The sequence below is a fragment of the Dicentrarchus labrax genome, unplaced genomic scaffold, assembly GCF_905237075.1.
Source record: "Dicentrarchus labrax unplaced genomic scaffold, dlabrax2021, whole genome shotgun sequence".
Taxonomy (NCBI): Eukaryota; Metazoa; Chordata; class Actinopteri; family Moronidae; genus Dicentrarchus; species Dicentrarchus labrax.
The window spans coordinates 17,434,369-17,448,948 of NW_026136719.1; the positions used below are offsets into that span (position 1 = coordinate 17,434,369).

At 41.9% G+C, this 14,580-nt stretch overlaps 1 protein-coding gene across 8 annotated transcripts in view; it reads right to left on the reverse strand.

The window, feature by feature from the left end:
• Positions 1–1,699: 1,699 nt before the first annotated feature.
• Positions 1,700–14,580, reverse strand: part of zfhx3b (zinc finger homeobox 3b) — a 235,246-nt gene continuing 222,365 nt past the window's right edge. For all 8 annotated transcript variants that reach the window (XM_051378275.1, XM_051378279.1, XM_051378281.1 and 5 more), the window contains 2 exons: positions 8,908–14,565; positions 1,700–8,478 (listed from right to left, as the gene is read on the reverse strand). In XM_051378275.1, the coding sequence (XP_051234235.1) occupies positions 6,740–8,478; positions 8,908–14,565 (7,397 nt within the window). In that variant the 3' untranslated portion in view covers positions 1,700–6,739. The remainder of the gene's footprint in view (positions 8,479–8,907; positions 14,566–14,580) is intronic.

The following is a 14,580-nucleotide window of genomic DNA, read 5'->3' on the forward strand; positions in this document are numbered from 1 at the left end:
AACTCTCTTTAGAGGTTTGATGCTACTCCGATTTGAGCTGTTTTCAAAGCGGCATAATTTTAACAAAGTTTATGAGAATGTGTTTAATAGATAAAAAATATGAAGAAACTCAGCCATATCCTATGGGCAATAGACCAGCTCAAAGATCACATTGGAATAGTATAATTTCAGTTCCCTTTTGGGAACCACATAACAAATATTGATGTTCATGTTCCAGTATATCTAAATAAAACAGGTCCTACAAAAAAGGTTATATTTTAAACAATATAGTTAATGTTTTGAACTAACTGCTCCTTTTTTTCTCTCTAATATGACAGAAATAAGCAAGAAATAATTGTATATTAGTATAAATGATGCCTGCCGTATGTTAACAGAGACCATTTCAGTTTAACTGTATCCCCATATTTGCTTTGTGAAAGAACTATAGGTAACAACAATGTACTTCACCAACTCTGACTAGTAGTCATTATAGTCTTACCCATACTTGATGAAGTAAAACACCCACAAGTGTGTTTATTTTTATCACAGTTTTGATGAACTTTTAACAGAAATGATTTAAGAAGCATTTCTTCTTTTTTAATTGTTACACCTAACAATGCATCTCATTAGGTTACATTTTTCCAATCTTCATTATCAGTGCCTCTGATTACAGTGCACACAGTCACCTCTAATTAAGAAGAAGTTTACAGTTGTCACTTAATATGTATATATTAAGGATTGTAAGTGCCCTAACCTATCAGCGGCCTAAACATAACACATAGGCAGAGAGAATTTCAGAGGCTGAAGCAATCTGACAAGACCACTCTACATACTAATTAAAAATATGTAAATGCCATAATAACATTTAAAAACACATAAGATTTAAAGGTTGAATCAGTAATACTGGCTCTTGGTACAATGTGACTGAAGTATTGAGGTAGTGTATACTGTACCTCAATCTCTGCTGAAAATTCAGTTTTGCTTAACAGGCAGAGCTGGATCACCTCTGTTTTCATTGGGAATGGTCCAAACTCCCAGGCCCCCTGAACTACCCACTGCTTACTGTGCACTTTGTATCGTTTTTCCAGATTGAACATGGGTGCAGCATTTGAAAGGTGGATGAAGATTCACACTGTAAAACAGACTTGGCACTGAAATTGTCAGACAGGTAAACTACCTATGATGTAGCAAATGTTAGCCAGCTAGGCTAAATTTGGTTTGGCTTTAAATGAATAGTAGCAGATTGTGTTAATAATAAAAACTATATACTGGCATAACAATGGCATAATTCTGGCATTTAAAATGTAGAATTACACTGTATGTTCAGTTAAATCTTTTTTGTTGCATTTTCTATGATTTCTGGTGTTTTTCTTAAAGGCATAATCTGTAATACTGACGTAAACTAAGAATAGTTTAAAAATATGTAAAAAAGTAATTATGGAATTATTTAAACCACAGAAATAACTTGTTTACTATTAACTTGTTAACTATTACTAACTTGTTTGTTATTAAATATAAAAAATCATCATCTTAAAATTGATTAAGGGGTCTTCTGTGATGTGTGTGAACATATCTGTAATATACATGGTCAAAATTAAAAAAAGTTATACTACTGCTACTTTCAGGTTCAAATAAAACGTTTTACATTAAAGGAGTTCTGTAGTCTGACAGCAAGTGATACAATCCCACAACAGTCAAAGATGAGTCCAAACCAGTGCAATTTATGCTCATACTTTTTTAATGTATCACAATGAGCAAGAAACATACTTGATGAAATATTTTCAAAGGAGTATATTCAATTACCATCTACAATCAACTTAACTAGGACAACAAGGTTTTGTGACAAAAGTTTCTTTAAAAGTCTGAAGTTCCATGTGGTTGTATGTATGTTAGTTTCCATGTAATTTGGTACAGTTTGGAAATCTTCATCATATAATTACAGTAACAAAAAAGCTAACAAGACTACAGTATAGAAAAGACATCAAGAACAACATTTTTGGTTTAACTTGCTCTTTTTTGTACATTGCAAGGCTGTTTTTTTCTACCCTCGGATGGGCTGCCTGGAGCCACAGAGCCATGCTTATGAGGCTCAAAGGAGGAGTAATTCAAGGAAACAAAAAGAAAAACTAAAAGCATAAAAAAACATTGTGGCACCAGAAGTCACAAAAGGAACAGAGAGCTCCAAGTAACAGTTCATCTTTGAAGTTGGAGCAAATGGTTGTTTGGTTGTTAGTTTGGTTGTTAATTTTGGTTAATACGCTTTTTTAGTGTAACTGCCTCTTTAAAAATGACAGCTTTGAGAACCCGTCCCCTCTCTCTGTTATTCATTTCTCTTTTTAGATTATGTAATCAACAGAGAGAGGGGTGAGCCGCCATTTGACTGGAGAGCTTTACTTGTCAACCAGAGACAAGCACAGGGAAATGAAACGGGTAGCAACATGAACTGGGAGAAATGAAGCAAGCATCTCTGTCCATCCTGTCCTGAAATTTGGAAAATGTCCATCAAAGAGCAGAAGCAGAGGCAGAGCTGGAGAAAGAAAGAGACAGACAGAAAGGAGAAAGAGGCAGCTCGAGCCACTTAAGTTCAGTTTCATCTAAGGACTTTCCTCTCTGTGTCACACATGTCCATTGGTTCCAGAGTCCATTCCCATTACAGAGTTGTCAGTAATGAAATAAGGAGGTGGTTTTAAAGCTGTTTTGAGCCGGCCTTTGGCTCCCATGCCCAGTTTTGGTGTGCCCACAGCCTCTCGTGTCCTCCTAATGAGATCTCCAAAGCTTCCCAGAGTCCTTTTTTTTCTCTTTTCATTCCTTCTTCATCTCAAAAACAAAAAAAGTTGATGTCTTGTTTTAAATATATCTATATCTGTATACAGGTACACGTTCGTTTTCACAGTGGGCAAAAGATGACCTCTACAGCAAAACCTTGTCTTTAGCGCTCTCTTTGTAAATGTCCATTAAAATCAAGTATCCCAATGTAAGTCAGTGGATCCAATTATCCACAATAGCATCTTGTGCCACAATAAAATATACACTTATCTGGGGCACAACTTGTAATTTTTCTTCTTTTTGTTTCAACTGCATAAAGCTTTGGCCACATTCATATATTCAATCAAAGTAAAAACTGCTCAGTGCTTCTGTTTCATCATTCTCATTTCTGAACATTACCTTTAAAATTTGATTTCCTAAATTTCAGTTATTTATAATCCAGCTTTGTGGTTCAGTTTGTTTTGGTGTGTAACATATAAACAATAAAAGGCAAACAAGAAAAAATTGAATTGATGCTGGCTCTTATGAAAAACACACACACACACACGCACGCACACGCACACACACATACATACACACACACACACACACACACACACACACACACACACACACATACACACGCACACACGCACACACACACACACACACACACACACACACAAACTCACACACAGTCCATGCTGGCTGAATCTTATGTAGAGACCTCAACTATGTCTTCCACACAAGAGCCCAAAAGATTACACTTTGGAAATAAGAGAGCAAACAGTATCATTGAGACAATGAATATAAAGAACATCATCACACCATAAAGTGGCCAGGTCATATTTTTGTTTTTGTTTCTCAATTTCAGCAATTCAAATTAAAGCTAGTGTTAATTTATGATAAAAAGTAATATACAGACACTAAAATAAAATACAAATACAATACATGTCTGACATCGTCTGAAAATTAAAATAAAGCAAACATATTTGAGAAAACCTGTACAACTTAAGAATTTTCCAAAATAAGAAAGTACATAACAGTATTTCAGGGAACTGGACTTTAGAGAAATAGCAAGCTTTCAGGCCAAATCTCCCGACTTTCAACAGCATGCTGTAGTATTAACACCAAATCACATTGCTCTGCAAGATGAAGCACTTTAAACACACTTCTGAGATTGTGCCGTGTACTAATTGGGGCAAGTATATATTGGCTATACAATAGTGGCCAAAAAAGTAGTTCTTCACAAATTTAAATATGTCTTGGTTTTGGTTTAAAAAATAAAAATTTGGGTTCATTGGATCATCCGTGAGAGGGTGGGGGTACCTATGCACATCCATTTCCATTGCAATAAAATGAAGTGGGTGACTTCTTTGGACATGAAAGCATCCTAGCTATCTGAAATCAAGGGACATCTTCAAAAAACCTCCTACTTTTTCCAGAAATAATGCTTTGGAATGAAGATGTCCCTTAAAAACCTGTAATCTATGTGTGGAAGTGGCACCTTGCAGACACATGGGACAAGTCACTGGTGGATTTCCCAGGAAGGAGGCAACGGCACCTCAGCAAAACCGCTATCATTTCCCTCTGAGACTAGTTGTATGTCGACTGGCATAAATGTTGCTAAACCTATGAGACGCATCAGTACCAGATGTATTATATACATTTTTTGGTAACCACTATTTCTTGCTTAACAAGTGAGCAACAACCTTGACTGGATGGAGGGAATTTCAGCAATGTTCCATGCCAGCACAAAATGACATATGAAGGTCACTTTGTTCAGCAACCAATGATGCAAAGATTTACACAACAGTTTACAGTCACTTTAAAAATGAGAAAAAAAAAAATAGATTGTGACAATTAAAAGCAATTAAACGAAATATGATCAGTCCTTGCTTAAGAAAAATCCATTGTGATATTTGGAATGCACTGTTCTTTACAAACGTTATAGATCATTGGCTTTAAACATTGGTCTGTTCAAAAAGAAAATCGGCAAAATGTCCTTTGGAACATATATTCACAGTCTTCAAAGTTCCGTTTTTGCAACAAGAAAAAAAAAAGTGTTGCAGAGGCAAGAAATTGGTTTATTGTTTGTTTTAGTTAAAGCTTAGCCAAAAGCAAAATGAGCATGCATCTAGGTACTCTTTTTTTTTCTTTCAAAATTCTACATTAGCAGCAAAACGTATGTCCTTGAAGACCAGACCTTATACATTTTCTTAAAAAAATGGACATTTGAATGTGACAAAAAAGTCAAACAAAGATTAATAACCTCTATCTTACAAACTGCAATGGCTCTGTAACGGTGCTACTCCACAATGCAAGGACAAGGGCCCTTTTTGGTTTTTGGTATTTACGTAAAAAAGCCACCTGTTTGCTTGCAAAGAAGCAAAAACGGCAACTCTGATGCGTACTCCTTTATCTTTTAAAACTTTGTTTTCTTTCCTCTAAAAACAGCAACAAATTCTCAAGTATAAAGAAGCCTCTTTTCTCATATTTATGCACCAATGGTGAAAGTGTTTAGTCTTTGGATTTTCTTTTTGTCTTAAAGCGTGAGAATTATTATTAGTATTCTTTTTTCATTTTCATTTATGACAACAAAAATGTCAAAATGAAATAAAGACTGTAGCCACACTACATGAAGAACAAAAGACCTGCTTTGTAGTGTACATATCTACAAACACAGGAGAGCAGAGAAAATAAGTGCGAAGAGGAACAAGTAGAGTGAGAAATAGGAGTCAGACAGTAATAAGTGCACAAAGGTAACACAAAAATTAAATAAAATATAACTTTCAATATTTCACCCAGGATCTTTTCTGTTTTGGTTAGAGCAATACCAACCAAACCATAAAATTTAAATAATTCTAAAAGAGGATCCTGCCTTGTCAGGAGGGGCATTTGGGTGAATGTTTCCCAAAAAGTTAAGAATAAGACAGAAATAAAGTTGAGATAAATTACCTGTCCATAATCTAGTCTATCGGAATGACCAAGACAACATCAAATGAAGCGTCTTAAAGTTGGACAATACAAAAGCTAAATGTACACAAAGTTTTTTTCAACCTACCATACTGTTTAAATTCATTTCCAATGCAACAATCTACTTAACACCAAAAATGTTCATATCTATCATAAATACAGAAGGTTGTTTTTTTTAATCAAAACTCTTTTTATCGCCCGTTATTATGTCTGCAATGCTCTCCTTGTCTGGGTATAATGGGATTGTGAACCCCCCCCCCCCCTTTAAAAGGATTTCTAATGTTAAAATCAGCAAATCATTGGATTTACCTACCCTTTTTGAATGCCCAGAAACAATGCCTTATTAAAATTGAACTTAAAACTTTCTTAAATCAAGTTCTGAAAGAAAAGAAAAGAAAAGCTCATCTCCTGTTGGAAACAAATGTGTAAAACATGGATTTCTGTAACAAAAAAAAACATCTGTGAGCTGTTGACCTGAGAATAAAATAGACATTACATTATTCTTTTACTTTTGCAAGCCATTGGTATCTGAATGCTTAAATAGCAAGAAAACTGATAGACTATTCTCCCATACAGTACATACTGGCTTTTTGTGACTGTGCTATTAAGTAGAAATTATAACAAAACAAAGGGACAGCTTGTTGACGCGTATTTCTTCAAAAGGTTTCTTGGGCCATTTGTCAACTTTGAGGCAGTCCATTGCCATACAGTACAGCATTCCTCTACCATTACCCAAAACATAACTGCAGCGATCTTTTCTATTCTCATATATTAGTATGCATGTATTTCAGTTGAGTAAAACAAAAACAAAAAACAAAACGAAAACCAGCATGTTGATATGGGAAAACAATCCACTAACATTTAAATTTTTGGTTACAAGCTTTGGAATTGCAGTTAGTCTTTACACATCTTTTTCTGAAATTGGTTTGTATACTTTTAATGTATTTTTAACATTGCTGCTTTTTATGTTTTTTCCATTTGTGATTTTTTTTTGTCTTTTTTAGTGTTTTTTAAATATTGTCCATCACTGAAAGCTCTTTTACAATCTGATGGAGTCTGTTCCTACACTAGCAAGATTACTACTACAACTACTACTGTCTTTGACAAAGCCAGGCTGTTGCGGCTCCTCCGCCGTCCTGCCCAGCCTGTCTGCTGACTTCTGACTGCTGTCAGAGTCAGACTCGTCAGTAAAGACGTCTGTTGGTATCGAGGTCTGAACTCCTGAGGTGCTCAATGAACTTGAGGTAACCGTTGAAGGTGAGGACATTGGAGGAAAAGAGGAGGAAGAAGAGGAGGGACTGGCATTGGGCTTCCCAGCTAAAGCTCTGGAGAAAGGGGCCTGGGGCCATGGTTTGCCGGCAGCTGTGGTGTTGAGTGGGGTAGTAGAGGAGGAGCACAGGGAAGAGGAGACAGCAGAGGATGGCATGGTGGCTGATGTTGTTGGCGGGGGAGGGGGGCTGCTGATGGGATGAGTGGCAGACTGCGAGGTAGATGCGGTGTTAGGATTGGGGAAGCAGGCTGAAGAGTGAGGTAATAAACTAGTAGCGTGCTCTTTGGCATTTCTGGCTGATCGCTTGATTGTTCTGTGTTTGTGCAATGCCGATTCCAGGTGTTGACTGAGTGCTTTCTCCCCATCCAACGTAGTGTCACAAGCCAGGCAGTCATAGAGACTTCCAGCCCCTGCACCTACGCCACCGGGGACACGCAGCAACATCTCTTGCAGGTTTGCCACAGACTGACCGAAAAAACAGTTAGATTTAAGGTGGGTAATAGCCGCGTCTTCCTTGGTGAAAACTGCTTGACACTTGCGGCATGCCAGTTTATACTGCACCTTGGGGACGATGTACTGGTCTAGATGGGGGTCTACAGCTTTGCCATCCATGTCATTCTGCTCAGGGGGTACTTTATTATGAGAGGAGGAGGAAGAGGAGGAGGAAGTGGGGGGTTCATTATGCGGGTTGCCCTTTTGCTCCTCTGTTTTCACTGGATCTTTGGCAGATTCTTTGCGATCCCCCAAGGTTTGTGGGGGAACTGGAGTTTGGCTCGCCTTGGGTTGCTGGATCTGCTGAAGCTGCCGCTGCTGCTGCTGTAGTGCCTCCTGCAAGCTCTGCTGATATTGCTGGTAATGCTGCAGCAGGGACCCTGGGGAGAGGCCCATCAGTGCTTGAGACAATGCTGGGTTGTAAGGAAAGAGACTTTCCATACCATACATTGGTTGCAGGTAGCCCCCTTGGAGAGCCCCAGGGATCTGTGGGGTGTAATATGGTGAAAAGCCAGGCATGAAGTATGGCAGAAACTGGTTTGTGAGGAGAGCTGTGGGGTCAGATGCCAAAGCAGCCTGCAGGGCCTGAAGCTGTGCAGGGTCTACCACATACTCCATGCCGGGTGTGGGCATAGAGGTGGCAGGTACAGCTGTGTCTGGTTTCTCCTTCTTGGCGCTGGCAGCAGAAGTGGAAGGGGCAGGGGTGCTTCCAGTTGACGATGGGGTTGGGGGCTTCTCTGTCTTTTCCTTTAGCTTCTCCTTCTCTCTTACCCTCTCAACATCACGTTCTTTGGGGGGTTCATGCCGAGAGCCGGACTGGGTGGTTGAAGAAGTGGAGTTGGATGTGGAGGTGGGGCTTGAGTGGGAAGCAGACGTGTTGATTTGGGCTGGGCTGGATGCGGCGAGAGACGATGAGGATGGAGGCTTGTTGGGCAATCCGGATGTGGGGAGGCTAGGTGAGGGAACACTGGCACCAGGCATGTTCAGGAGGTTTGAAGGTTTTGGAGGAGTTAAAGCTGGAAGATTTTCAAATACAGACAAACAATTACACATTAATAGGTATATTTATTTGATGAAAGTACAATTTGTTAAAAGGATATTCAACTACAACTACTTCATTATATGATATACACATAGAAAAGCTAAATGAAAATCGTGAATAGTGATAAAGTTAACGTCTTGTGGGTCTAATTATTAGGTGTTGACATTAAGGCAGATTCTGTACTCAGTGGCAAAAAAAATGGAAGAAATGCCATTACCTTATGTTACACATTCTACAGTAGACTGATCGATTGGAGTCAAATATTATGTTCTACTATTTTATTTTTACGATTGTTAGTACAATATGTGATTACTGTAGGTAGTTACACTTATGTTAAAAAAAAACATCTGCAACTTCAAATTGTAGCTGTGAATTGGTGAATGAATGCCAAATGATGACGTACCTGAATTAGATGAGTTAAAGCTGGAAAGAGAGGGGCTGCCAACCCCTGGCAAAAGGACAGGTGGAATGCCTTGCAGATTTGGATAGGCTGACTGGAGATTCAGAGCCTGCATTGCAGGGTTGTCAAACATCCCCTGCTGCTGCATGGCCTGCTGCTGTGCCAGTCCTAAAACTTCATTGGCCTTCTTAATGCGGTCCATCTCTTGCTGGGCCATAAGTTGGCGGACAGTGGCTGGGTCAAAGTATTCTTTTTCCTTATCGATCTGGCTGCCAATGGTATCCTTCACCTTGTGGATGTGTTGCTGGGAGAAAATGTGATCACGAACAGAGAGGCGAGCACTGTACTTGACACCACACAAAGTGCATTCAGTCTTCGGCCCCTCGTAGGATGTCTGATTTATTCCGAAGTGCTTGGCCATATTAAGCTTTGCCTTTTTCTCCTTGGCACGGGCATTTTGAAACCACACCTGAACCACTCTCTTTGGAAGTCCAATGTCATTACCAAGTACCTCACATTCCAGCATAGTGGGAGTCCTGTAATCGTTAAAACAGGATTTCAACACTTTCAGCTGGAGGTTAGTCATCTGGGTTCGGAAGCGCTTTTGGCCAGGTCGATCTCCGCTGTCGATGCTCCTGGTACCTGAGGCTCCAGGACTTGGTGAGCAAGGGTCAGCCAGGCTGGATGTTTCACTGTGGTCAATCATATGTTCATTTTCATAGTCCTTAGCATAATAACTTGTTGCAGGGCTTACCAGCCCTGAGGACATCTGGTCATCATTTTCAAGGATAGGAGCTGAGCCCCCAGACTTAGACAGGTAGTCACCACTATTTTGGCTATGCTTTGCATCAGCACTGTCATTATCAGCATTGGCCTCATCACCTGTGGTTGTGTCTGTGATTGCTGTATTCACAGAAGAACAGTCGTCATTATCCAGTTTGCTTTGATCAAAGCTGAGGTTTACAGAGGACATGGTTGCCATGGCACTCTCAAAATCTTCCATTCCCTCTACTTTAATGGATGAAGGACTCAGTAGAGCCCTAGGAGACAAATCCATGCTTTTGTTCACTGGTGACATGGAGGAGCTTTGTCCATCACTGTTTGATGGGGCCAGTTGGGAGTAACTTGACGTGTCTAGAGCATCCATTTTTATTTGCATACCCTCCTGTTCAGGTAACATACCAGCGAGAGCTAAATTATATCCAGCACGTTTGGCTTCATGCCAGTGACGAGAGCGAATGTGTGCCTCAAGGGCAGTTTTTGCTTTAAAAAGTGCTCGACAAAAAGGGCACCTACGATGAGCTTGAGCTGGCCCTACAGCTCTGAATTGGCCTTTTCTCTCTCTAGCTCTTGTATTTTGGAACCAGACTTGCACTACTCGCTTTTTTAATCCCACCTCATGAGCAATGTGGTCAAGCATTTTACGTGTAGGATTTGAATCTAATAAATACTTCTGATAAAGGATCTCTAGCTGTTCAGGTGTGATGGTGGTTCTGAGTCGCTTGTCTCTCTGTGGCTCTTCTCCACTATTTGTGCTGTCGTTCTCTCCTGGGCTAGTGCCAGCTTTCTCCTCTAACTTCCTCTTCAGGGAGTTCATGGTGGAGGTGGGGGTGGACGGAGAGGTGGCAGAACTGCTGGGAATCTGTGGCATTGCCCCAGAGAGTAGCTGACTTGCCAAGAGAGGATTGCTGGGATCAAATAGCATGAAAGGCATGTCAATTGGACGGTCGAGGAATTGAGGGTGGATGAATTGATTTTGCACAGAAAGGAAGTGTAATTGCTGGTGTTCCTGCCAGTGCTCAAAGGAGGGGAAGCCAACCTTGCACTGCTCACACTGGTAGGGGATCATCTGTTGTGCCAGTTGTTGTGTGGCAGAGGTTAGGTGTGCATTGAGGCTCATGTGAGAGCTTTGTGATGAGGCCTGGCTTGTCTGAGAGGCTGAAGGACCACACTGCTGTTGTTGCTGAGAAAAAGAAGGAGATGAATGTTTGATGGGCTTGGAGATAGTCTGAATCTTCTCTTCTCTTTGAGGTCTATGGTGTTGTGACTCAGTCTGGGGCTGATGTACAATTTCCTGCTTTATAGAGGTTTGGTTTTCACGTAGATCAGCAGAAATTTCTGTTAACTGCTTGGGCTTCTCATCATACATGTTTGACGTGCTTGCTGGTGATGCCTCCTCTTTCTCAGTGGATGGGAGGTGTGAGAATGCTGAAGTGGAGGGTGGAAGTGGGCAGAGACTTGAAGAGGAGGGCATTGGGGTGTGACAGGAAGACCCAGAGGGAGTATAACATTCATTGGAAAGATCCAGTGAATCCTCATTTTGGCTGTCATACTGTCCATCTTCATCTTCATCTTTGTAACACAGCTTCTTTTGGTGTTTTATTAGATCAAATATACGCTGGAAAACCAGACTGCATTTCTTACACTGGTAGTTCAGATTTGAGGTGCGAATATAGCGGTCATTTGACAATTCTCGTCTTTCACCATCTTTTGCTCCATCACCCTGGTTTTCATAATTTTTCCTTGCTTTCTGGCGAGCGTTTTGGAACCACACAACAATCACACGTGTGGGGAGGCTAAGAAGATTGGAGAGCTGTTCAAATTCATCATCTTTAGGATAAGCATTGGCATCAAAGAAGTCTTGCAGCACTCTTAGCTGGTAGTCAGTAAACCTCGTTCTGGATGATCTCTTACTTCCGTATAATTCGTGTTTCTGAGGTTCAGGGGAAGGAGGTTTAGAGTCAACTTTTGTTTCTTCTAGAGTTGTTGTTGGCGGATTATTGAAATTGTATGGCGAGTCTTTGTTGCGCTGCCGCTCTTTAAAAAGGGTGTTTCTGAACCAGTGCTTTATGACTTTTTGTGGCAGCCCTGACTTGTCTGCCATCTCTTTAATCTGCTCCTCATTTGGTGAATTGTTGATATCAAAGTACTGTCGCAAGACCCTAAGCTGGTCATCTGTGATGCGTGTCCGTGGCCTCTTGTTCTGCTGTTGCTGTAGCATGGCTGGTGTAAGCTGCTGTTGATAAAGTTGGGCCAGGTCTGAGGCCAGGCTTGGCTCAACAGACGATAACTGGGGAGGCAACTGAGTGGGCAAGGACTGGAGAGACATGGGCTGCATCATGAGTGGTGAAAAGAGGGGCAAATCCATTGGCATGGGAATTTGTGTCATTTGAACTTGCGGCTGTGGGGTGGGTACAGTTGGAGGTGTGAGAGAGGCAGAAGAGACAGGGATATTTGGTGTGGGAGCTCTTTGGGGTGGAGGAGGAGGTGGAGGTGGAGGAGGAGGCGGTGGAGGAGCTGGAGCAGCCTCTGGTGTAGGGGGTCTCAGTGGATAGAGTTTATCATAATGCTCTCTGTATTCCTTGGCAAATCTCTCAAGGGATCGAAATGGAAAGAAAGCCTGGTGGATATGCTCCTGGTGACTCTTTAGAATCAGTATGTTTGAAAACAGCTTGCCACAGGCTTCACATTCCAGTTTCTCTAATCCCTCAATGGGGTCCACCACTCTTGTTATCCCACCTGGGCCACTTGATCCTGTAGGTCCAGCTGTCTTTTTCTGAGCTTTCTGTTTATTTTCATTGTACTGAATTACTAACTCAAACCCAAAATTTTCCAGCAGGGCTTTAGTTGCATTTCCTCGAGCATCTGAAGCAATCCTTGGTGGAGGCAGGCCAGTATCATGGTTTATGTTTATTGAAATATGCTGAATGTCCCTCTTTTCTTTTGACTTGCTGTCTGTAGAATCTTTATTAACACATTCTTCATTTTTTTCAGTTGTGTCCTTCTCTCTTTGTATTTCTCTGTCTTTCTCATTCTGAGAGGAGGAATGTCTCTGCTTTTTTTCAACATGCTGGAGGAGAGATGCACTCTGTTGCAGCAATGCCATCTGCCCCTGAGCCTGTGAGTGAGACTGCTGCTGTTGCTGCTGCTGCTGCTGCTGCTGCTGCTGCTGCTGTTGCTGCTGCTGTTGCTGCTGCTGCTGCTGCTGCTGTTGTTGATGTTGCTGTTGAAGGTGGTGGTGCATCAACTGCTGCTGCAAGCAACTTTGCTGGGCCTGCTGGGCTGAATTTTTTAGGTCTTCTAGCAGAGAGGAGGTGGAGGTTCCTGCTAGGCCAAGGGAGTTACTGATGCTGATCTCTGGGTTCAGCTGAAATTCTGCTCCAGGGATGTAGAAAGGGAATAGCAACTGCTGCTGTTGAAGGGGGAGAAGTGCATCAGCTGTCATTGGGAAGTGCTGCAGAAGTGCTGGGTTGAATAGCTGTGATTGTAAAAGAGCAGCCTGCTGTTGGAGCTCTTGCTGTAGCTGGGCTTGAGCTTGGGCTTGAGCCTGGGCTAATTGCTGTTGTTGCTGAAGCTGTTGTTGTTGTTGTTGTTGTTGTTGTTGTTGTTGTTGTTGCTGTTGTTGTTGTTGCTGTTGTTGTTGCTGTTGCTGTTGTTGTTGTTGCTGCTGTTGCCCCCTAGCAGACAGCATGTCTGAAAATTTCGACTTTTTTACTTCGTGGTTCTCAGATGGTGAGGAATGGCAGCTCACTGAAGAATTTCCTAGGTTTTCAATGCTATGAGTCTGGCTCATATGGTTTCCTCCAAGGATACTCTGAGCTGTCTGAGAACTGTGGTTGGTAGAGCTAGTAGTTGAGTTGCTGGCTGGGCTTGGACTAGAAGTTGAAGTGCTGATGCTGGACCCCCCACCACTTAAACCAGTAGCACTTGCACAGCTAGTAATCCCTCCTGCTGCTTCAAGTTTGGCTGCCCTGGCTTTCGTCTGGTGTAGAACAGAGCGCATGTGGATCTCCAGAGTAGAACTCTGGCTATATGCCACGTTACATGTGCCGCACTTGAATGGCTTGTTGTCAGGGCTGCTGGTGGGCTCCGGCTGGCCAGTAGTGGACTCCTGAAGAGCCCTCTTCACCTTGTGCAGGTGGGAGACAGAGTTATAATGAACTAGAAGAATATTCTTCTGTGTAAAAGACTCTTTGCATACAGTGCACTTGAAAGGACGAGATGGATCCAAGAACTTCTCCATAGTAAAGTTGGGGCCCTTTCTGAATGGCAAAGCACGTTTAGGTTCAGATCCAGAATCTTCCTGCAGTGAGCCAGAGTCACTGCCTGTTGGGCTTTGTTTTTCCTCTGTGTCACTGTCATCTCCCTCTTTGTCATCTTCTCCCAGACTTCCAGGCTCTTCACCAAGGGATGGGTCAGCCATTACCATCATGTCACCATTCATCAGTAAGCCCCCATAAAGCTGCTGGATATCAGCTTCACTCAGCTCCAGGTGGCTGGTTTCTAAATGTTTCTTCAAGGCCTGTAGTGTTCTGAAGCTTCTCTGGCAGAGGCAGCACATGGTGGCTGCCCTGATCACGTGGTACTGTGAATGGAGCTGTAGTTTCTCTACGGTCTTGAAGGCTAGGCTGCATTGGTTACAGCGGTACTTGTAGACATGACGATCTGAAACAGGCAGCTGGGGCCTTTTGTTGTGAACTTCATTGAAGTGCATCTGGAGGGAGTTGGAGGACTTGAACACCTGATTACAGCCTTTCTTCCAACAAAGAAATCCTGTGGCATCATCCCTCTCCGATTGTTGATCTTCCAGAGGTGACTTGCGAGCTTCAGCTATTTCTGTAGGGAGTGACACCCCCTTCTCTGGATCAGCATCTGATACATCTGTGAATCAATAAG